The 23,855-nt window shown below is 39.8% G+C and overlaps 2 protein-coding genes across 2 annotated transcripts; one reads left to right on the forward strand and one right to left on the reverse strand.

Annotated features, from left to right (window-relative positions):
- Positions 1–370: 370 nt before the first annotated feature.
- On the forward strand, positions 371–9,654 carry LOC124124476. The gene is made up of 4 exons (XM_046487655.2): positions 371–550; positions 4,665–5,141; positions 6,215–6,319; positions 7,452–9,654. Exons 2-4 carry the CDS (start codon positions 4,665–4,667, stop codon positions 8,052–8,054), a joined length of 1,185 nt encoding a protein of 394 aa, XP_046343611.1. The 5' UTR covers positions 371–550; the 3' UTR covers positions 8,055–9,654.
- A 482-nt stretch (positions 9,655–10,136) lies between these two features.
- On the reverse strand, positions 10,137–23,043 carry LOC124124474 (glyceraldehyde-3-phosphate dehydrogenase). The gene is made up of 10 exons (XM_046487653.2): positions 22,926–23,043; positions 17,799–17,859; positions 16,968–17,064; positions 16,240–16,346; positions 14,601–14,691; positions 13,106–13,360; positions 12,504–12,598; positions 11,724–11,802; positions 11,028–11,209; positions 10,137–10,645 (listed from the first exon to the last, which is right to left on the reverse strand). The coding sequence occupies exons 2-10, from the start codon at positions 17,825–17,827 to the stop codon at positions 10,579–10,581; spliced, it is 1,002 nt and encodes a 333-aa protein (XP_046343609.1). The 5' UTR covers positions 17,828–17,859; positions 22,926–23,043; the 3' UTR covers positions 10,137–10,578.
- Between the last annotated feature and the right edge of the window lie 812 nt (positions 23,044–23,855).

The raw sequence follows: 23,855 nt of genomic DNA on the forward strand, positions 1-23,855 counted from the left end.
ACGACAATCATAGTCGCCTCTCACAACAAGCATGGGTTGCTGAAGACCTATTCTAACCCGACCTCTTTCACGGCCTCTTCTTGCAAAATGTACACGCGATAAACCAGCTTCGTTGTTATAACTTGGTACTGTATACCCACCTGGCCGCAAATAATTCAAAACAATTAAGTACAATTCACACCACTTACAACTACCTATTGTTCACAGAGTGAGCAACCCTTGAAATAATCCATGCTAATGAATATGACAACAGCGTGGCAACCTAGCAACTACGTGGCCATAGCAACTGTGATTGTTTGCAGTTGCTAAGCGTAACGCTTAAATGACTTACAGCTATCCCTCGCTATAACAGCAGTGAAGGCAATCACGGAAGTATTCGTGCAAAACCGGTTGAACTGTACCTGGGCAAGTTTGAACGACGTCAGGTGTGGAAAACACGCTGTTATTGAACAGATAGTGGTTGCGCTTGAGCATGTTGATAGAAGAGGGTTGTCCAAGCGCTATCTAAAGACATTTTTGAGCCCAAAGACTTGCTGAACAGACAGTCAAGGTACGTATTTCAAACCTGCTTCCATTTCCGCGTTGACAGGGATGTAGAATGCCTACGGTGTTTAATAATATAAGGATAGTTTGAGGTTAACCCTTCCTGTACTATAAACAACATGTCATTTGTAATGTCGTCAGAACAACATGTTCTACATTGAAACCTCAATCACGATCGGCATGTGATTGATGATCGACGCGCTGTACCTGAAAGCGAAGTCTGCACCCGTGCTCTATATACATGTATGTTTTCCTGTGTGCAATCAGGTACGACTGAAATTATCCTTTCGTTGTGCAGTTAAACTGTCCTACCGTATTTCATCCCTTAAAAGCTGGTCTGTATTGAGGGACATGTCTAGGTGTAAGTTTTTAAATAAGAGTCGGACGGAGTGATCTACATGTTTGTTTGTTTGTTTGTTGTTTAACGCCGCATCCAGCAATATTCCAGCTATAACGGCGGTCTGTAAATATCTCGATCAGACAATCAGACAATCCGGAGATTGAAATCGTGAGCATCGATCCACGCAATTGGGATACGATGACATGCATCAACCAAGTCAGCGAGTCTGACCACCCGATCCCGTTAGTCGCCTCCTACGACAAGCATAGTCGCCCCTCACAACAAGCATGGGTTGCCGAAGACAAGTTGTAACCTGGATCTTCACCGTTGCAGCTACAGGCAGTGACATATAATATCAGATAACGTTTACTAAACTGGCTGCCTCTAGGCGTCAGATATACCAATAAAAAAGACCTCTGCTTGCACGACACAAATAAATAAATAAGTGAATAAATAAATAAATTCCCCATTCGTGTAAGAAAAAGATAACTGATAAACTGATATATATTGTATTAGTATCACAGCTACAGTTTGCCTTCCAGCATATATTTACTAGGGCTTGTTCACCTGACGATGGTTGTGATTGTCACCCGATACAGTGACATTTCATAGAGAAGAGGAAACGTCTTTGACCCAGGCGTGTTGCTCGTTGAAGGAGTTACGCATGAATGCGCAGTTTACGGTTATTTTAGTAAGGGGTAGTCGCTATTGTCGGCAAACGTTATCAACTCTTAACGGGTGGCCAGACGTCTCAGAAGCTGCGAGTTGTGCCGCCTGGGTGTGCCAGGATTCTGCGATCGATTCTGTGTCAATGTTTGTCATCACTATACGGCGCTCGTGGGTTTCACCATATTGGTAAATGTCTAAGACCTGCATCACATCGAACTTTCCCCCAACACTAATCTGACACGTATTCAATCACTCCGAACTTCATCGTTGTGTTATTATAGTTATATCATATCAAATATTCAACGGGCAGTGATTTTAACCTAGTGTTTAAAGCGTTTGTTCATCGCGCCCCAAAAACAGGTTCCGCCTGTGAAGACCTGGCTTCCCCCTTTTTGTTGGACATAGACAGACATGAATACGGGGTAAACATCTGATTTGACTCACTGAGCTGGCCGAATGAAAAGGATCGTTCGGAAAGGTTGGAGATTTCAGAGCGTGTTCTTAGTCGTGTACACTCTACAAGGGGCAGTGCTGGAACATATGGAGCCTATTGTCAGGATCTTAAAATATTATTATAATGATTATTGAAAAACGGGGAACAGAGAGGGTCAAACAATGTTAATAACGTACATGAACATGCAGCCTTTACGTCGAAAATAAATCTAATGGCCAGACCTTTTTAATCTAATGCCTCAAACAAAAATGAAAAATGACCAAGAAATGAAAAGCGGTAGTTTTTTATTTTCTTGAAAGGGGCAGTGGGCTAGCCTTGTGGTTAAAGCGTTCGCTCATCACCCCGAAGACCCGGGTTCGATTCCTCACATTGGTACAATACGCGAAGCCCATTTCTGGTGTCCCCCGCGTGATATTGTTGGAATGGTGCTAACACAATACTTACTCACTCACCCACTCACCAGAAAGCATTAAACACAAAAAGAACACAATCAGGACTAATGGAGTTGGACCACGCAAGACATTGAGAGTAATGCATGTTACATGTCTTCTCCAGACACAGTAATTAACAGACGGGTGATGAGCTGTACATATTACCTTGCAATAAGCTATACTAGGAACAGGAATTGAGCTACAACAAGACTGACATTATTTCGATGACCTGAGTGAGTGAGTGAGTGAGTGAGTGAGGGAGGGAGGGAGGCAGGGAGGGAGGCAGGGAGGGAGGGAGGAGCGAGTCAGTACTTTTTTTTCTAATGTAGGCCTGTATACAAATAATCAATTATTGAAGTAGCAACAATACATAATTTACAACATTGGTCAACACATAGAAAGCATGGTGATTTATTTCTTCTGTATCGCTTGTGACAATTATCTTTTTAATTATATGCATATTTACATTAGTGATACATGTGTTTGGTGGATATTTAATTCTAATAGCATGAGAAGTTGCACGTACAAGTAAAACACGATATTCATCCTCCATACCTAGGTCACAGAGAAGACCGTAATAGTTTCTCAACCGTAACAGTCCTTTACAAAACTTCACAAAAAATATTTCGAAGCTTTAGAGATACTTTTCTGGATGTAACAAACTTTTATATTCTCTTTAAACTCTCTCTGAACTGATATTAATAGCAGATATTAATCCAGAAAATCCAATTTATTAAACATTTCCAACTGTTTGTGACTGCCAAACAAAACCACGAGATCTTTAATATTAGAAACCCATTTTCTATACCCTCCATTATATAAATAAAGAAACGCTTACGCATTTTGGGAGGTGGTCATCGTGTTTTGACAATATTTTACGCCAGTATCCAACACGACATACAAGTGAGTTCATAGACTGGAAATCGGCCACATTCACCATACACTACAGCATTGGGTGTTCGTGGTCCTATTTGTGAGAAGTTTTTACAAGCCAGTAGGTTGATTTTCTCTATACTCTCAGATCTATTAACCACTCGAATTTAAATGAGTTAGAGTGGGTGAGCGAATATACCGCATCAACAGTATTGCAGATATACGCGACTACCGTTTTGTCCGTCCTAATGCGTGTCAACAATATGAGCATATTCAAGTTGCAAGTCATTAAAGCCATTCGCCTTTCCCTCTCTTGTACTGTTCAAACCGCCTCCGTTGTCTCGTGGATTGAGCGTCTGCCCGAAAAGCGGATGGTCGGTGGTTCGATCCCCTGCCGCGTCATACCACCCGCGCGCGTCGCTTTACATTAGTGCATTAATCTTGGTTGGATTGGTTTGGTTTGTTGTTTAACGCTGCACTCAGCATTATTCCAGCTATATGACGGCGGTCAGTAGATAAAAGAGTCTGGACCAGACAATCCAGTGATTAATATCATGAGCATCGATCCACGCAATTGGGATCGATGACATGCATCAACCAAGTCAGCGAGCTTGACCACCCGATCCCGTTAGTCGCCTCTCACGACAAGCATAATCACCTTTTTCGGTAAGCATGGGTTGCTGAAGAACTTTTCTACCCCGGATCTTCACGGGTAGCGACGTAAAACCCCATTTCACATCATTTTCAAATGTTTTCATCGTTCGTGCTTGGTATAAAGACTGGTTTGGTAGGCGACAGTAATCATGGCTTGTGTTACAGCCCCTTCTGCAAAGTAACAGTCATGTCCGTGTTTAGGTACAGACAATGAGAATACATTACATTAAACAAACCAGCTCCTTCACGTATCAAGTGTTTCTTGTCTGACTTTATTCTTGACTCCTGTGGCAGAGTGAGGGAGTTGGAAACATAATCAGGGAAAATCGGGATTCAAACCCACAATCATGGGTTAATTATCATTATTATTATTATTATTATTATTATTATTATTATTATTATTATTATTATTGTGCAGGTATCCAGGAACTAGTATCTGCTCAAAGGCAGTTTAATTTGTTCCCTGACCAGTGGATCCGTTCGCATTCCAGTTATCGTTCTCAACTCCCTGGGGAGAATACAACCCAAGCTGCCTACGGACGCTTGAGTGTTATTACATCCTCCTCCCATATCGGGTACCCATTCCCTCCTGGGTGAACAGAGGCACATTTGAACTTAAGTCACTTGCCCAAGGTGACACCACACGTTTTGCCCCCATTAGGCAACCCACCATTTTGACAAACAATATTTGCCCTTTCAGATGCCGGGGACGGGGAAAGAGTACGCCTTCTACGACCGCACAGCCATGCTACGTCAGAAGTTCCCGCTGAGTGCGGCAATGATGGTGTGTTCGTGTATGACGTGGGTCTGTATCTTCGCGGGTATGTACTACTCCGTGACCTTCACCTTGATGTATTTCAAGGTCACAAAAGAAGCTGACACGGTGGGACCCTGCAAGGAGCCATTCAGTTCCGTGCCAAGCGAAAACTTTAAGAAAGTGGACAACTATCCCCGGGGCGTGGCTTTGCCGTATATCGTCCGGATGTCACCGGAGAAAGGACACGCAGATGAAGTTCCCAAAGATTCCATTATCCCGACCATCATCACTGCTGTGTCGTCTGCTCAGTTCTACCAAGTTCAAGGACTAATAAAACACCTAAAGGCAATAGAAGGATACTATCCAGATATTAGCCTCGTCATTTATGATGTTGGCTTATATAAGAGAGAATATAAGTTGGTAAGTATGTGAACGCGGTTCTTTCGTACAAGTGATCGCATGGTTCTTTTTACGCCAATGCACTGAGTTTAACGCCGCCTTGAAAGGTCTGGACTTAAATACACGCCGGCCTCTTATTGACGCCAGGGTCCACTTGCACAAAGCCATCTCAGCACTAAGATGATCGTAACTCACATGCTCTAACATAGACTTAAGATAGTTGTAGCGCTAAGATCGCTTTGTGCAAGTGGGCCCTGGCCATGCGCGCTGTCCAAAAAATAGAAGCCGGGCTCTGATACTGTGATATGTTGGTGTGATTAATATTGACCGTTTCCAGTAAATGTACTCTTTGTATTACTCTAGACTTTTGGATTCGGTAAGGTAGTGATTTGCCACTGTGCCAGCTTTAAACAAAATACAAACCGGCCTCAAATAGAAGCCGGCATTCGTGACCAACTCATGTTGGTCCGGGACAAGTCGAGCATTTGTGATGAATTCGTGTTATTCCGGGAAGAGCCGAGCAGCGACTCGTAACCCTCTCGTGCATTCGTGATCAACTCGTGTTACTTGGGGAGAAGCCGTATAGAGCGCAGATGTCTAAATGAGGAAATACGGTATTCAATTTATTCAGGATATGAACAGGTACCATGAGGCGACTATACTTGTCGTAAGAGACGACTGAAGGGATTGGGAGATCAGGCTCACTGACTTGGTTGATGCATGTAATCGTATCCCAATTGCGTGGATCGATGCTCATGATGTCAATCACTTAATTGTCTGGTCCAGACTCGATTATCCACAGACCGCCGTCATATAGCTGGAATATTGCTGGATGCGGCGTTAAACAACAAACAAACAAAACAAACAAAAAATTTGTGGCGTCTTTTAGTATGACGCGGGCGGGCATAGAACCCCGTCCTTCCGCTCCCCTGGCAGACACTTGACCACGGACACGGTCATCTGGAATGTAGATTAATACACTGGGTGATTGAATATTAGGTATACACTCGAATAAACTTAGTAACTCCTGGTGATTTTTATTGAGAACATACATTAATTTACAAACATTTTGAATGGAATTTTTGTTATTTCAGTTAGAAAAATACTGCAATTGTATCGTCAGAAAATTCATCACCAGCGCCTACCCCAACCATGTTGCCGACTTCAGCAACAATGCCTGGAGACCAATCATATTGCAGGTATAGTCCATCATGATCATGTGCTATCGTTATTTGATAGGACTCGGGGAGACTATATGCCCCTCGTCACTGGCGACTAAATATGGAGGCTCGCCGCACTCGTTGTGAATGAGGGTGGCCTCGTGGTTGAAGCGTTGGCTCGTCATGTCGCAGACACGGGTTCTCTCCCCGCATGAGTATGACCAAGATCTGGCTGTAATACTGCTGAAAGCATTGTGAAACCCACCACTCACTATGTGATACACGTAGATCAGTGACTAAATGCACGAGAAAATAATGTCTCTGCCGTGATCTTGATGCGATAGTGTGGCATCGTACCCTGTTGAACTGGGCCCCGTTCCATGAAGAGATCTCAGCGTTACGACAGCTGTAAGCCTATGGTAAAGTATGGGAGTTACGATTGTCTAAGCGCCACGGTAACTTTGTGGAAGTGGACCCCGGACAAGAGGTCCTACTGGCGTAAGGTGAATTAATGTGAAGCACTACACTCAACACTGGAAGGTCTTGAACGTAAAAATCATTCTCAGCTGACCATAAGTCGATATTTGGCAAGAGGTTACTAACAGACCTGACCAGAGAGTGGGGGTGAGTTGGTTTAACGCCGCTTTTAACAGTATTCCAGTTATATCGCGGCGTGTCAGCTTAATGTGGGAGGAAAGCCCGAAGTGATGCATGTCTCAGACGTTTACCACTTCGGTGAAACCCACGGGCACGGGTATGGAGCTGACAAACCTAGAAACATAATCGGGGCGAACCGGGATTCGAACCCACAATCATAGGTTTCTGGCGCGTCCGAGGGACGCAACTCTGCACAGCGAATCACGGCGCCTTAGACGACTGGGCTACCCGTGCCCTCACCTGACCAGATCTCAAGTCTGCGACCGCTTTGTGCAGCTGAGTCCTGAACTCTTACTGGCGTGAGGTGTAATCTGAGTAAATAAGCACAACACTAGCAATCTTAAACGTGAGAAATCTTTCCCGACCTGATCATAAATCGATATTTGACAATAGGTTACACGAACAGGCATATTTATATCTCACCGTTTGATGATGTAACCCTGATGTTCAGCCTTAACATGAAATAACAATTCTCAACTGAATTATGATGTTAACTATTCGTAAATATTTTCAGGAAGCTCTAGACGAATTCGGGTCAATCATGTACTTGGACCCAACTGCCCGGTTTAAGGGCCCGGACTCCCTGAAAGTAATTCGGAACAGAGGATGGCGGGACTTTATGGTGTGGGACATGCAGGTCCACATGGACGTTGTGGCTTACACAGACCCGGAGATGTTCCGGTACCTACAAGAGGACCGATGTGCCTTTAAAGAAGCGGGCATGATTGACACAGAAATAATAGTTTTGTTCAAGTCAACGAACACTTGGAACCTGTTGATGAAGCCTTGGCTGAAATGTGCCTTCAGTGCGGACTGCATTGCTCCGTCCGGATCTCGACATGACGTTTGTTTTCATATACGTAAACCAAAGACAACAGGTTGTCATAGATACGACCAATCAGCTCTCAGTATAGTTTTGAATAGAGCGTTACAAGTGACGATTGAGAGAAACCGGTATATCCCGCCAAGGATGACTTATTATTCCGAAGAGGAGGTGGTTTTATTCCCAGAGCAACCCTGGACAAATACTCAGTTATTAATTTTACTCGGCGTTCCATTGAGTATAGGTATTCTTTTCAAGTGCGTATGTTTCGGGGGTAAATTTAAGTTTAGGTGATGTTATGGAATCCGTTTTATCTCAGGTATTCGGAACAACGAGTAAATGCGATCTCTGGGGCCAAAGCTTTCCGAATAGGTACTGGTCGATCGAAACAAGTTTTTCAGTCAAGTGATCACGGTATGTTAATCCTACACGTGAAGATGCTTGTCGTTTGGGGCGACTAACGGGATCTGGTGGTCAGGCTCATTGACTTGGTTGTTGCACGTCACCGTTTCATATTGCCCAGATCGATGCTCATGATGTTGATCACTGGATCGTCTGGTCCAGATTCGATTATTGACAGACCGCCGTTATATAGTTGGAATATTGCGGAATGCCGTCTTAAACATAAAAAAACAACCAAAAAACCAACCTTACAATTACAAGTGAAGAATTCGCCCAAAGCTAAAAGCAAACAGCAAAAGCCAGTGCAATATATCATCTCACCTCAAATAAGCAATCACTGGATTGTCTGGTCCAGACTCGATTATTTACAGACCCCGTCATATAGCTGGAATAGTGCTGAGTGCATGTGAAAACAACAAACAAACAATCAAATAAGCCTCTGTTGTTGGTATGAAATACATTAATTCCATCAGATGGACAAATCTTCCAAGAAAACAAAGAAATTATTTTTTTTAGGCACCCTTAACTGGGGGAGATTTATAGAGTGCTTGGGAAAAGGAAACTATTTTAATACATTCAAGGGGTGCAAAATCCCAGTACACTTCTTTTGACTTAGCATACGACAGCACTACTAATATAGACAGTATGCTCAAATTCTAAAATCTAGTATCAGGCATTTCCTTGTAAATTGTAGACAATTTAGTAGACATTAGTACCTGTGCAGAGTTATATCTGGGCACTTATCTGGCGGTCCAGCACAACCCACATTTTACAATATAAAAAGGTCACACACAAACAAATAACAGAGCCCAATTGCCATTTTTTGGTTTCCTGGTATTTCTTCAAACACTTTTCAAAAAGTATAAGAAAACGTTTCAATAAATCTCAAGACAAAATTCCCTTCCCTCCTTACCTACTTTGCTAAGCATCCTTTACCCCTCTTCAGGAACAAAATCAACATTCAGGCTGGTTCAGAAACAGTTCCACATGTGTTTAATTTTGGGCATCAGTAGGCCACATATTTAGTCCCACCAAAACTGTTTGTTTTAGTACAAGTAAATTTCATGCTATTTTTAAATTGCGTATAGGACAGTTTCATTTTTGTAGAGTAGTTCATGTTGTATGACTGAAGATCAACTTTGACAACAGATGTCTACTTGAGCCAAATCATCCACATTGTTGATTAGCCATTCAGGAGTTAGTTCCCTTTATACAGATATACTGCTTGTGTTTGTACATACGTGATCTTCCAGGTGTTCTTTAGGCAAGAAATTGAGATAAGGGCCTGATGTATCAGGGTCTTTTTGATGCTTTGCCACTGTGCCCAACAAGTATTTTTCTTCTCTTTTGTTGGAGTAAATTCATTCAGATGGGCACACAGGAACAGAATTGTATTTGTGTATTGTGAATACATCCATTGAAATTTTACCCAACATCAAAAGCAATACGCCTTGATATGCCTCATATTTGAATAAACCATTACAATGACTAATGCATGTTCTGTTTCCATTCTTATATACCAGTGCGAGATGGTTTGGGGCAGCAGATATTTCAGATTCATGGTAAAGTCATAGTTTATCAGTTTCATTTGAGAATGATAAAATACATGTCTGCAGCCAGTCACTCTTAAGGCCAGGATGACAAGAGTGCTGCTGACAAACCAAGAATATTAATCAGGGCAAATTTGTATTCACACAAACAATGGCATGTCCTGGCACTGCCAAGGGATGCAACTCTGCAGTACCTCATGCTTTTGGACCTCCCTGTCCCAAAGAACACAAGAATGTTTGTTCCTGTTCATACTTCAATAGACTTATGACTGCCGATGTGCTAAAATCCCTTTGTGCCCTGCCATCTACCATTTGTCTACCAGAGCATGCATCAAACATCACAACCATGTAATAAAGACATACAATTAACCAGTCTTAAATGGTTGTCACCTCAAGGTTAGTCATGACCATAACAACACATGGGTCAACAAGGATATCTTTTATTACAGAGACCAATGTTAGTAGTACAGGTGCGAACTCGCTGCTTATACATCAGACAAAGGAAAAACAAAAGGAAAACTCCTGTATAAACTAGCACTTGTATCCTCCACAGTTTCTTATGGCACACCAAGTTCGTGGGAGCGATACCATCACAATCTCAGATCTTAAGCACCACTCTTAAGCTTTGAACATACTTGTATGAAAGGTTAACATTGCCAGACTAACAACGGTGTGTTAAAGTGATGGTGATGTAATGACTCCTTTTTACCCTGCATAATGCTTACTTTTGGTTCAAGAAGCTTCAACACACACATAAATTGAGCCACTGGCAGGACAACTGAACAGAGAGGCAAGTTACCAGTATTGAATAATTAGGTAAAGTCTTGTTTTCTATTACTTAAACATGTTAAAAAAGTTTTTGGTGTTTATTGGCTTGACATGTACTGAATCAGTTGGACGACACGGTTGGAATAGCCGTACTCATTGTCATACCTGAAAAAAAGAGAAACACAGTCTTTACAACAGGGTAACAAAATAACAAGAGGTGAATGGAGATTCATGCTGAGGTCAGCAATAGCACTTTATCTGAATACTCTGTATACAAGCCCAAACCAAGTTTTATTTGACCTTTTCAGCTATTATACTGTGTCCATGTGATCAGTCATATTGGGACAGGACTATTTTCGTTAAATGATGCTGTACATAAGACAATTTGACAGAGCAAAAAATTAATTCAATTCTCACAATGAAACTATAGTGTGTGAATGTTGCTTTTAATGCTTTACACCTAACCAAGTCAGGGCCAAACAAACCAAAGACACACATTCAGCCTTGTCACAGATCAAGTGATTAATCCAAAGAAAAAGTATCTTACCATGAAACAAGTTTGACAAAGTTATCGGTGAGAGCAATGCCAGCCTTGGCATCAAAGATGCTGCTCCTGGCATCACCGAGGAAGTCCTGTGATACAACATCTTCATCTGTGTATCCAAGAATTCCTTTCATCTCATTCTCAGAGGCTTTCTTGACAACCTCCTTGATCTTCTCATAAGATGCCTTAAAATGGGTAAAAAAATATATAACAATTCAAGCATGTTTTGGTTAAAACTGATCAACACATAAACAATGAACATGACTTTTCTTCAACAAAAATAGCCTATTTACTAGTTACTGTTACTATAGTAACTGTAACTTTTCTTGACCTGATACCATTATTTACTTCTTCTAGTTTTAGTTATTTACATAACTATGCAATTCTCATGTTGGAACTCTATACTCTAAGTTGTGTTTGGATGGACATGGGATTCCAACTAATTTAATACTTGCTTGCTCCCAGGTGAGCCATAAATGGCATTCTAATTGCAACCATTGTTATTTTCACGAAACGAATACGGTAGTTTTAACAGTCAGCTTCAGCTGAGGTTTCCATAAACAAATGCAATTTCACGATGGTAGACCTGTGTTGAAATGCATCCCAGATTGTTGCTGCAAGACCGGCATTTAATGTTACAGGGGAAACACAAGGTAGTGAGGACCACTCTAAAATCCAGCTAATGTTCAGAATACTTACCCCTTTCTCCAGTCTGACTGTGAGATCAACCACTGATACATCAGGTACTGGGACACGGAAAGCCATTCCAGTCAACTTGCTGGAAGAAAATGTTTTCATTGCTTTACAAACACATCAAACTGTCTAAATGGGTAACATGGTAAAAACATTTATAACTAGAGTGACTATCTTCTTAACTGTTGCAATAGTAAGCTGATAGTTAAAACCGCAATTACTATACTATTGCAAGGTAGCAACAACTATTGGATTAGTTCTGCGATCATGTCCTGATGAGACCTGTAACCTTACATTCTACATGATGAAATAACAAGTCTTAGATTCATCAGTATTATTTGGGAAGATGCTCAGGAGCATTGTCTCATTCAACCTCATGATGTATTCTGCATATCAAAATAAATAGAAAGGCAGGGTTAGAACTAAACTAGCCTGGGTAAAGAATAACATCCTTGTAATGTCTCCAAAAGCGACAAATTTGGAAAATTGCACTCGCCCGCTGGAATCTTTACTAGCCCCGGGCTAGCAGACAAGTGTTAATTTCTAACCCTGGAAAGGTACATTTTTAACAGATCTATTTTAAATTTTATTACATCGAATGATGCTGTTAATGATATAGCAGATAACTATTGTTCTCTAACTTGCTGTATTGCCATGGTCAGTTACTACTGTGAACCTTCATAAATAAGCACTTTCTCCCAGATAACCACAACAGAATTTAGTGAAGTGATTTTTATTGAGAACAATTCTTCTGACACATCAACAATGTAACACTGGATTATTTACCCTTGGAGCTCTGGGATCACTTTGCCCACAGCCTTAGCAGCTCCAGTAGATGAGGGGATGATGTTCTGGGCTGCACCACGGCCTCCACGCCAGTCCTAGGATAAGGTAAAACAGTCCATATAGTTTACACAGAAAAAACTTCGATCTATAGGATTTTGAACTACACATACAGGGATAGAATTCAGAAAAACAAAATACGGAATTATTACTGTCCCTGAATGGCCTACATCTTGTCACACGCCGCAATGCCTCTAGTTTACTTGATAAGAAATAGGAAATTCCATGCAAATGTCATTTGAATTTTGGAAAGCTTTCAACCAGACAGGTCCCTGTTTCAAGTTAAATTTTAAAAGTCAGGTCTTTCCATATTGCTTACTACAGTAGACTAGGTGACTGACAATAGTTTAACACTGCTTTTAGAAACACCGTGATTTTTTATTTTAAACTAATTTCGCCCAACAGGCAAATACAGAAAAAAAGGGGGGGGATAGTTATAACATGTCTCAAATTAGGTGTAGTATTGTCCCCAAGTTGCAGCTAAAATTACTGCCCTATATATGTCATCATTCAAGGCTACACAAATCCATCAAAGTGGGAGGTACCTTTGAACTGGGGCCATCCACTGTCTTCTGTGTAGCGGTGTAAGCATGCACAGTTGTCATGAGGCCCTCAACAATGCCGAAGTTGTCGTTGATGACCTTGGCGAGAGGGGCCAGGCAGTTGGTTGTGCAGGAGGCGTTGCTGACAACGTTCAGATCGGGTGTGTACTTAGTGTGGTTCACGCCCATCACAAACATTGGAGCATCAGCGGATGGGGCGGAGATGATGACCTTCTTGGCACCACCTTTGAAGTGAGCCTGGACAAAACAAAGAAACTGATAAACTCTTGGTTGACAAAAGCAATAATACAAGTTGTGCCAATAAAGGTATGGTGGCCTTTAATTGAATAATCAAACAGTGTGCGAAATAGCCACATACCCATGAGCCTATCAGTGATCTTTTTATGTTGACTAAAAATTTTAATAAAGTTTTCCCATTTCTATAGATCCCAATACAAAAATTGATAATAAAAATCAATATTACTTTCCGAAATGAATCAAGGCTGCAAGATATGAGTTACCTCCCTTCTTATTGTCACTGTGCCTTTAACAAATGTGTTTTATGTAACTTCAACAATCACAAGCTGTGTTACTCAACAAACATTGACTACCCATGACAAACATTGTGGGGCGAAAACTATTCCGTTGATATAAAACCTTGTGAAATTTGAAACTGGCTAGCAACTTTTAGCGCGAGCCAAGCCACCTGGCCAGCAAGACTTTGAGACAATTTCACATACCGTTATCAAGACTGGGCCAGGTAACCATATTGATAATACCAAGAACTTATCAAGCAAAGTCATTAGCCAACACCTGACAACTGCAATGAGTTCTGTAAAATGTACTAGAAATATGAATTATCATTTTTGATCCATAGCATAATGTGAGGAGCAAGAAGGGGTAAGTTTGTATTTTCCATGCAATCAGACCAATCTGTTTGGCATGGTGAGAAATTGTCTAACCAGCTTGTATCATGATTAGGTCAGGCAACATTCCTGCCATGGAGTTATGAATTTTATTAAATCAGTAAACAACTTCAAACATCACTGAATACATTCAGGGGTTTATGATCAATTGATTAATACTCTACTGCAACATCCCTTCATTTTGTTTATCTGTCAGCTGTTCTAACATAAATATTGAATTTATGGCCTTTATTACAGAGAACAGATGGTAAGGGAAAAATTTCCTTAGAAAACCACACAGCAGCAATATGTAGCCATCAGTCTGTGTCAAAGGACATACTGTGCAATAACAGCTGCTGATAATACCAGTCCACAATCACAATCTTCAGGCCACAGACTTGCACACTATACCATAATCAGAATGCATGCAGAGTGTCACAAATTCACAGATAATGTAGCTTTTGTTCAAACAGAATAACCGTGACAGTTCAGAAATGTTGAGAAAAACCTTGTATGGTGCTGACAAACCAAGGATCATAATCAGGTCAAAAACAAATCAGCACATCCTGGCACATCTAAGGGTAGAAACTTACAGAAGCCTTCTCAAGTGCTGTGAACACTCCTGTTGACTCAACCACATATTCGGCACCACTGTCACTCCATGGGATCTCCTCAGGACCACGTCTACAAAAAGAAATTGCATCAGTGTTTGCATGAAAGAACAAAAGGTTGCGGCTACTGACGACAGATAAAAAATCTAAAACTGCTGACTCTGAAACAGATATGTTTCTGCTGTACCAGGGTTATCCCTGAAGACAACACCATAGGGCTGTCATAGATTGGAAATTTCTGTACTGTTATGTCAAACTGTTTACCTGTCCCTCTGTTCATAAGCCTTCATATTCGAAGAGCAAATGTCTTATTTCATGATGTTGGTAAAATGTCAAACATGGAATACAAGAGCATATTTTGAGTCCTGCTAGATCTAATGTATCAGATTTTAAAAACTTCTACGAAAAATATCTGCCTAATCATGCAAGTGGATACAAATGGGATGTCTTATAAGTTGAGATTGACAGCGTATTGAAATTGGAAAACCATATTAGCCTTGTCTTTACCATGTTTACCTGTTTACAAAGATAGTTTTGATGACATTAAACAAAATTTGCATGCTATTTATAACAGCAAGTGTATATTGATCAAGAGTACCATATGGCATCCTGTCAATAAATATCCACTGTGCATGCAAGATGCAATGTATAGCTTCATTTACTGTGATGACTCAACATCTACTTCACTGATCAATACCATTTAACATCAAAACATCATTAGACAGCGTTAGACATGTTAGAAATATTGGCACTAGCAGTGTCCGAAAATACTGCCTGCCCACTTGCCAGTGGCTTGTAACTTTTCTGCTGGGCTGCCAGAAATTTTCCTCCACCAACCCTACTGTCTGGTACATAGTTTAAGACTACTTTAGTATTCGGTTTTATTATAACTCCTTGTAGATTTTGAAGTAATTGTTCACATTATTTCAACTGAATACAGATGTGATTTGTCTTAGTTTTTGTGATATTTCAATATTCATTATGTCTGAATGCGGGCTGGTAACTTTGAATATTGCAGGCAACACCTATGTGTCACCTGCCCGACTGTCTTGCTGGGTATTAAAATTATTTCAAACACTGGGCACAAGAAATTTGCCCTTTTTAAGGGTTTTTATGTTAAGATTATAAGGACTAGTGGATTAAAACTTTTAGTTTCTCTCGCTGCATCATGGACATAACTTCGGGTCCAAGATTATTGCACTTATAATAGGGATGTGCATGCACATGTGTGGCTGCTTGAATGATCCAGCAAATACAGATTTTATAGTACAATGCCAAAGTTTAACATGAACACCCCACTCAGACACAGTATACTGACTAAGCTGGCCATATAAAACCCCTCAATGCAGAGCACTAGGCTGGGTAAAAACAATTATTACCTATAAACATCTTTTGCTATGACGCGACCGGGGATTGAATCTCGGACCTTCCGCTCTCCAGGCGGACGCTGTACCACTAGACCACCGAGGCTGTCCACATTACATTTAGAGACTGCACACCGAAAACCAAGCTACATCACATTGTGTAAGTGTCAGTATTTTGTTTAATTATATTGCTGTATGTTCAAGTTAGAGTAGTAGTAATTTTTGGTTAATTGATAGAAGTTTTTCTGTTTACTTACTTGCAGTAAACATCAATGGGACTGCCATTGACAATCAATTTGCTTCCATCTGATGACACCTCTCCTTTGAAACGTCCATGTGTTGAGTCATATCTGAACATGTACACCTGTTGAACAAATTAAATAGCAAATGTGAGAACTGTTTCTTACTATGATATTAACAAATCATCATAACATCCTCTGCATGATTAGAGCTTCAGATCACTTCATTTCTGACAATGACCAACTGTCACCCAAAATCATTTACTGTATTCAACGTAATAAGCACCCAGGACGCTCTCAAAATTAGAAATAGGGGGCTCTTATTAGAATATTATTTTGGTGAAAAAAACAGTTGAAAGATTAATTTCGTGGTTTCTGCTGACAGCCTGAAATGTTTATATACGACAAATATATTTTTCCAGAATTTAACTGCCTATAATTAAGGGTGCATATAACACACGAGTGGGTATATTGTACATGTTATACGGCATTGAATAGCTGGAACAATCAGAAATAGAAATAAAGCAGCATGTGTCATTTTCCAAACCCAGCCCTCAAAGTTAGGTCGCCATTCATAGATTTAAGTCGCATTTGGCAACCAAAATTGTCGCTACTTAGAGGGCTGCACCCTGAAAATGATAATGAGGACCTGAGTGATTTCAATTACTGTTTTTTTAACAAATGTTCCAAAGCCTCAAGTTGATGGGATGGTTAGCCTTTATCTGCATATTTGTTTAATGTATTACCATATATTCAAGTGAGATGAAAGGGTCATTGACTGCAACAACAGGTACCCCAGCATCAATGCATGAACGTAGAACGAGACGACCAATACGGCCAAATCTGAAAAAAGGTAAGCAAGTATATAAATGTGTATCAAGTGTGCCACAGGACATTCTTATAGAAGGTTGTTAAGTGTTGGATTTGGAAGTAAAGAATACATTTGATCCATCTTCGAACTTGGAATGTGATTTCATCAAGGCTTTCTAATGAGAAGATATATTTAAAAAAGATTGCCCACTTCCTGTTCACAAAGTTATTATTGGTATCATATTGTGCATTTAGCATGTTAAGCACATTCATCATTTGCCATGTGGTTGTAATACATTTGTGCAAAAGTGCATTTATCACTGGTTTCACATTATAAACATTGTCATATATTCTTGTTTAATAAAATTAATCAAACATAAGTATGCCCTTCAGGCATCGAGAACTTATTTTATATGTGTCATCAGAACCGTTAGTCCTTTAAACTAAAAGTTTTATCAACATGATCAAAGTAATGAACGTGATGAATTTATCAGTTATCATCTATACACATTGGAAAACCCACCAAAAGTAAAACTTTTCTTAATTATCTGTTCAACATTCTGACTCAAGCCAAAACCAGAGGCTTACCAGCTGTTTTAATGGCTGTAACCATGGTAACCCAGTCGCATAACAGCTGTCGGTAATTATTTCCATGTTCGTCATAATTTTTTTTATAGTTATAGGTGTCAGAGACATATAATAAATCTAAAGGAAAAAATGTACAAGACTAGCTTGTACAGCCTGAGGTAGTGGTAAAATGATCTCACCCGTTGATTCCAACCTTGGGGACGCCCATTGTTTGTTTGGGGGATAAGTGAATTCAAGATCCTGCAAAAGATGAAAACACATTAACCAACAAATGACATCACATGGTCAACAAATGTTCATAGTTCATAATTAATAATATTCAGTTAGTGAGTTGGTTTTAACGCCGCTTTAACAGTATTCCATTTATAACGCAGCGTGTCGGCTTAACGTGGGAGGAAAGCCTGAAGTGATGCAGGTCTCAGACGTTTACCACTTCGATGAAACCCATGAGCACGGGTATGGTGCTGTCAAACCTAGAAACATAATTGGGGCAAAACAAAGGTTTCTGGTGTGCCCAAGGGACGCAATTGGGCTGGGCTACCCGTGCCCCCTCATAATATTCAGGCAAGTGATTGGTGATAATATGACTGAAAGCTGGGGTTCTGGAGGCTGTACGCCAACAATCTGAACTAGAAGGAAATTGTGAGTCAGGGGGTTGGGAAGGGAGCTAGCAAATATTACCAGATTACATGCCATATTTTTTTACCACTAAATGAGAATATTTTACGACACCCTAAATCATTCAATAAGGGAAAGTAACTGTACATTTCAACAGAAACTGCTTCAAATATCCAGGTTTCTTGCATCGGGTCCAATAGTAACCCTGTGTCATCAGTCATGTTATATTTAGTCACTGAAATCTGGTACTATGAATCGTGCTAATGGGTGAAAATCTCAATGTGATCCCACCCTAGCAATATGTCTATCCCTACCTTTCAGTTAAAAAATTTGAACCAACACTACAATGAAATAAATGAGGTGTTCTAAACTACATTTTTACAAAATAATACTCATAAACCATTATAAAAGCATTGGGTGAGCATGTAGGACATCAGACACAAAAAGAAAATCATGTAGGCAGGGGTGTCCCAATGACATCACTCAACTCCATTACAAGTTTTGTTTTGAATCAACCTGATCAAAGGGGAGTAATTATGTCTACTTCCTTCCAAAGTTAACGCCAAGCCTTTTCAACCATTATCAAGGGCAGGAAGGACCTTTTTGAGGAAATTCCAACATCCCAAACAATCTAGATGTCAATGGTGAGTAGAATATGGTTTTGAATGTAAGTCAACACCGTTACCTAAATGTATTAAAGAAAGCACTGCACCAAATGTTTTTTGTTGTTTTTTTCAAAATACTTACTCTTATAATCACAAATACAAGTTCATGGACAAGTATGACTTTTTTTCTATGTTATGGCAGTGATGGTCCATGTGGTAAAATACATATTAACATGGACACTCAGAAATGTCAATATCTAACCAACAATCTACAACGCGATGGATTTAAAGATTCAAAGAGCAGGGATTTATCTAGACCTGCTTGGAGGCTGATTGATATTTGCCCCCAAATGTGCAGTAAATGGCAGCAAAACGCCCACATCATGGAATTGAAACATGTCCCAACTTATGATGTTATACTTATGACTCATGTTTGTCTTTGTGACCATTCTCAATCAAACAGGATGCATATTTTGCATATGGTAAAGAATTATGCCACAGTTATTTGTCAATGTTCAAAATAAAGGGGGTGAGGTAGATTTTGAATCAAGGGTCTCCTAAATCTTCAAACATAGGGCCATCACTCATGACAAGGGGCCGCTTGAGTGACTTTCATGCTTACATGCTCACATTGTGATATCACAACACTGACTAAGTGACAATCAACAACCAAGTACTGAAACCAAATTTATTATTTTTCACAAAGTCTGAAACATAATTAATAAAATAACCCCATTATTATCAGGCTAATTAGCTAGCATATGTATCCATCTTACCTAATCAGTCCCAGACGAATTCTGTGATTCCCAGATCATGGAAAAATTTGCAGAAAATTTAACTTTAATCACAGAATTTGCCCTTTTTATCAATCATTACGGTAATTTTCATTATTTTAAAGCTTTTCAATAAAAACAATAATCACTTGAATAATAACCAAACATTTAACACGCGATACAAACAAACAACATGTACAAAGTATGAATCATACAATAAAGAAGAATTGGAAACAAATAATTCTCACTTTAAAAAGTTCATCTGATATAACTACATAAACTAAGTTTACCTTGTTTACATCTAACCATAAATAAGTATCAGTGACACCACACATGAGTATGTATCAATTTTTAGGGGAATATGGTTGTTTTTACGGCAGAATTGTGTAATTTTAATTCCCAAATGTAGGTAATTTTACTTACTCACTGCAGAATTTTGAAAAGTTTACTGCAGAACTTGCCTGGGACTTCCCAATGAACCTTTCCTGTCACATTCAATGCCAACTAATGTGATGAAAACTAACAATAGAGACAACACTGCAGCACACACAACCCCATTGATCATGCATGTACTTGGAAAATATCTGAATAGCAACATCTTGTCCATCATAATTATCAGACCGTCATGAAAACAAGTTTACATAACTGGAACAAGAACAAATCATCAATCACTGCTCTCTAATATTCAGGATGGATTCCTTGATTGGAGACAAAAGAACCAGGCAGCTCAGCAATTAACACCAAATCTACTGAAATAGATAAGCCAAGTTTGGTCTAGTAATCATGGTAATACTCAAACATTCATTAACACAGCTTGTACAGTTGCTAATCCTGTTCATTTATAATATGGAATGTTACATGAACTCCAAAGAAGTGAACTGACCCTAATTTAGGTGAGGTGAAATGGGGTTAAAGGTGAAGTTTATTGCAATTTTACAGCGACATTCATGTATGTGTGTGGCTGCTTGTACTCGTCCAGACTAATGTAGATTTAATGGTGCAAGCCCACAGAGATACCATGTTGCAATGAACATGACCATCCTACTCAGCAGTGTTTAAAATCATTTTAAAACCTAACAAGACAGTCAGCATAAGTGTTGCCTGCTCATATTTAAAGTCACCTGTAGCATTCAGGCATGATAAATATTGAATTTTTTCCCGCAAAAACAAGACAATTCATGTCTTGATTCAGTTGAAATAATGAATCTACAAGGAGTTAAAATAAAAATACGTAAGTAGTCTTAAAATCATCTACCAGATAGTTGGACATGTGGATGAGAATTTCTTGCAGCCCAACAGAAAAGTGACAAGCCACTGGAAAGCAGTTATTCCGGACACTGCTACTCAGACACAGTATACTGACTGACACGACCACTCCTTGTTTTAGCCAAGCACCAGACAGGGTAACAAAAAGTACCATCTTTTAACATTTTTTCCCATGAAGAGGCTGGGGATTGACACTATCCACGAGACTATGGAGGCAGTTCCCAAATTTAGGAATACCTGCTTTTATTACATACTTCAGTGTATTTTGAAGTTGAGAAAAGTGATATTTTAATTGCAGTGAACCTAACACTTCATATTTCACTGCAGTGAACATAACACTCTGACAGAACTATTTTCATACAAGACTGTGCAATTCAAGCGTGTATTCTTAAGCTTCCAACAGCAGTCTCATAGATTTCAAGAATATTTTGTGTATAATCATATCTAAATATAAGATAAAGAATTTTCGAAACCCCTAAATATGTTTTGTTCACCCTGTGCTATGGCCGGGTCAAATTAATAATCAAGTTTGAAATTAAAATAATTCCAGGACTACAGACCTGCTTTAGAACTAGGACTGGGATCACAATGACAGTCAGACCTCAGTATTACCAGCTGATTACGGCACAAAAACCGCAAAAGGCAGCTGTTGAAGTTACTTTCATATTCCGAGTTAAAGCAGTGTATGAAGACAATTTAAATGACCTGACCTTGTTTACAAGTGAATAAACATGATAAGGTGACCTAAAGGTTGACCCATCAACAGGATCAAGGTCATGTTATGACAGACATGTTATTATCATAGAATTCTAGGTTGTTTCCCCCTATTTTCCTATGGCAGTCAGACACACAACCTTACTACACAAATTTTGGAGAGCAGTGCTATCTATCATGATCTATTTGGAACACTTATGATAAAATTACTGCACATAGACTGACCCTAAAAATAACACAACCAAAAGTAACCATGCTAACCGTAAGTTTGACACAGCAAATATGAGCTGAGATATTGAGTATAAAGTATTGTACAATTCTAAAACCAAATGATACTGACTGTAAATACTAAAATCCGCAAGAGGACCCATTTGTCTAGTAAAATGATACAGGCAACTGATGGTAAAGACGGTAAGCCAACCAAGATGAGAAAAATGAGTCAGCAGGCAGCTATGTGCTGCACACTGCAGTGTGTAATTGTGCCTTTTACAAACGATTGAAAGGAAAATAAAATTCTATTGCAAACAGCTGAAATATTACGCAATCACTGAACCATGGATGTCTACACGGGTGGCAGATGTTCAAGTATTTTCTGAAGAGCAACACGTCAAATTGGCAATCAATCCCCAATAACAATTTCACTATACTGAAGATGACGCCCATGTGCTTCAGCTGACACGCAATAAAACAAATAAAACATGGACGCTTTGAAATCACATAGGTTTTTGTGGACATAATGAACTTGAATGACACTTATTCTCTGAAAGTATATAATTTTTTTTATAGCAACAAGCAACTACATTTTAATTAAAGAGGAGCCCGAGCGAGATGGGATTACTTGCTTCATTTATAATTACTGTAAAATAACAAACTTCCGGAACTGGGACGAGTGAACGTGCGAGCATACACGTAAAAATGAGCCTAAAACGCGAATAGGATGGGTGCTCTACCGATTACACAACTGCAGACTTCCCCAAGGTCAATGTCATTTTGCATTCGTCCTTGACAAGCCGGTATGTCTTCCAAGGTTAACGAACACTAAAGACCGCAATATATGCAGTTCCATACAACTAAACAATATATGGTATGGTACACTAAGACCGATTCTGCTTCACTGCTATTTTGACATGACCATATTCATGTAGGCCTAGACTTATTGACGGATTATTGTCTGGTGTCGTCGATGCTTGTTGTTGTTCCGTGGACCGTATTTAGAGTAAATTAACTATGCATTGCAAAAAAGAACGAAAACATGATACAAGAAATGTTAAAACATGAACTACATTGTCAATTAAACACGTTATTTTAAGGAAAGAAATCAGCACGCTACCTGTCCGGTTCAGACGTCGGCGAAAGAAGGCTGACACAAACGCGGTGCGCAGGTCCGGAAGCAATATTTGTATGACCTTGTGTATGCGCACGCACCTGTCGTCTGCTCGTCTCTTTGAGCGAGTCCGTCTCAGTTTGGTGCTGACATGCCACATATGCACAAACTGCAGTTCTTAGGATGGCATGCGTCGTGCTATACATATGCCAAATATAAATTACCAGATGAAACCTAATATGTGTGGTCAATGTATTACGCATCGGGGCTAGAAAGTCGGAATTTGGCCTCATCAATAATAGCAGATGATGTTCCCAGCTGGTTATCGTTATTGCTTATACTATTCAACATTTGTTAAGGACCACACCTTACTGAAGATGACTATTTGAACCTTAGCAAATGTTGAGTAGTATAGTTCGTACATTTGCTTCAATCTCTGGTTTGCTTTGTTTTGTTGTTTAACGCCGCACTCAGCAATATTCCAGCTATATGACGGCGGTCTGTAAATAATTGAATCTGGGCCAGACGATCCAGTGATTGACACCATGAGCATCGATCCACGCAAAATATTGGGATACGATGACATGCATCAACCAAGTAAGCGAGCCTGACCACCCGATCCCGTAAGTCGCCTCTTACGACAAGCGTCGCCTTCTACAGCACGCATGGGTTGCTGAAGACTCTGGAGATTGGTTTCTGGGTCTATCAATCTACGTTGCGGTATGCAAAAACATTCTCAGGCTACACCTAGAAAAGGCAAATCGCCGCTCCCTTTTTATATATAAAGGCAGAACGTCCATATAATAAAATTTTCACACATTGATCTCTTGCTAATAAATAAGCTATCTAAGATACCACCGATGCCTGATGAAGAATTTATGAAGGAACACTAGGCCTATGTTATTCTAGATGGACACAAACAATGTCTGAAATAAT

The sequence above is a fragment of the Haliotis rufescens genome, unplaced genomic scaffold (assembly GCF_023055435.1).
Source record: "Haliotis rufescens isolate VD_foot unplaced genomic scaffold, xgHalRufe1.0.p SCAF_13, whole genome shotgun sequence".
NCBI lineage: Eukaryota > Metazoa > Mollusca > Gastropoda > Lepetellida > Haliotidae > Haliotis > Haliotis rufescens.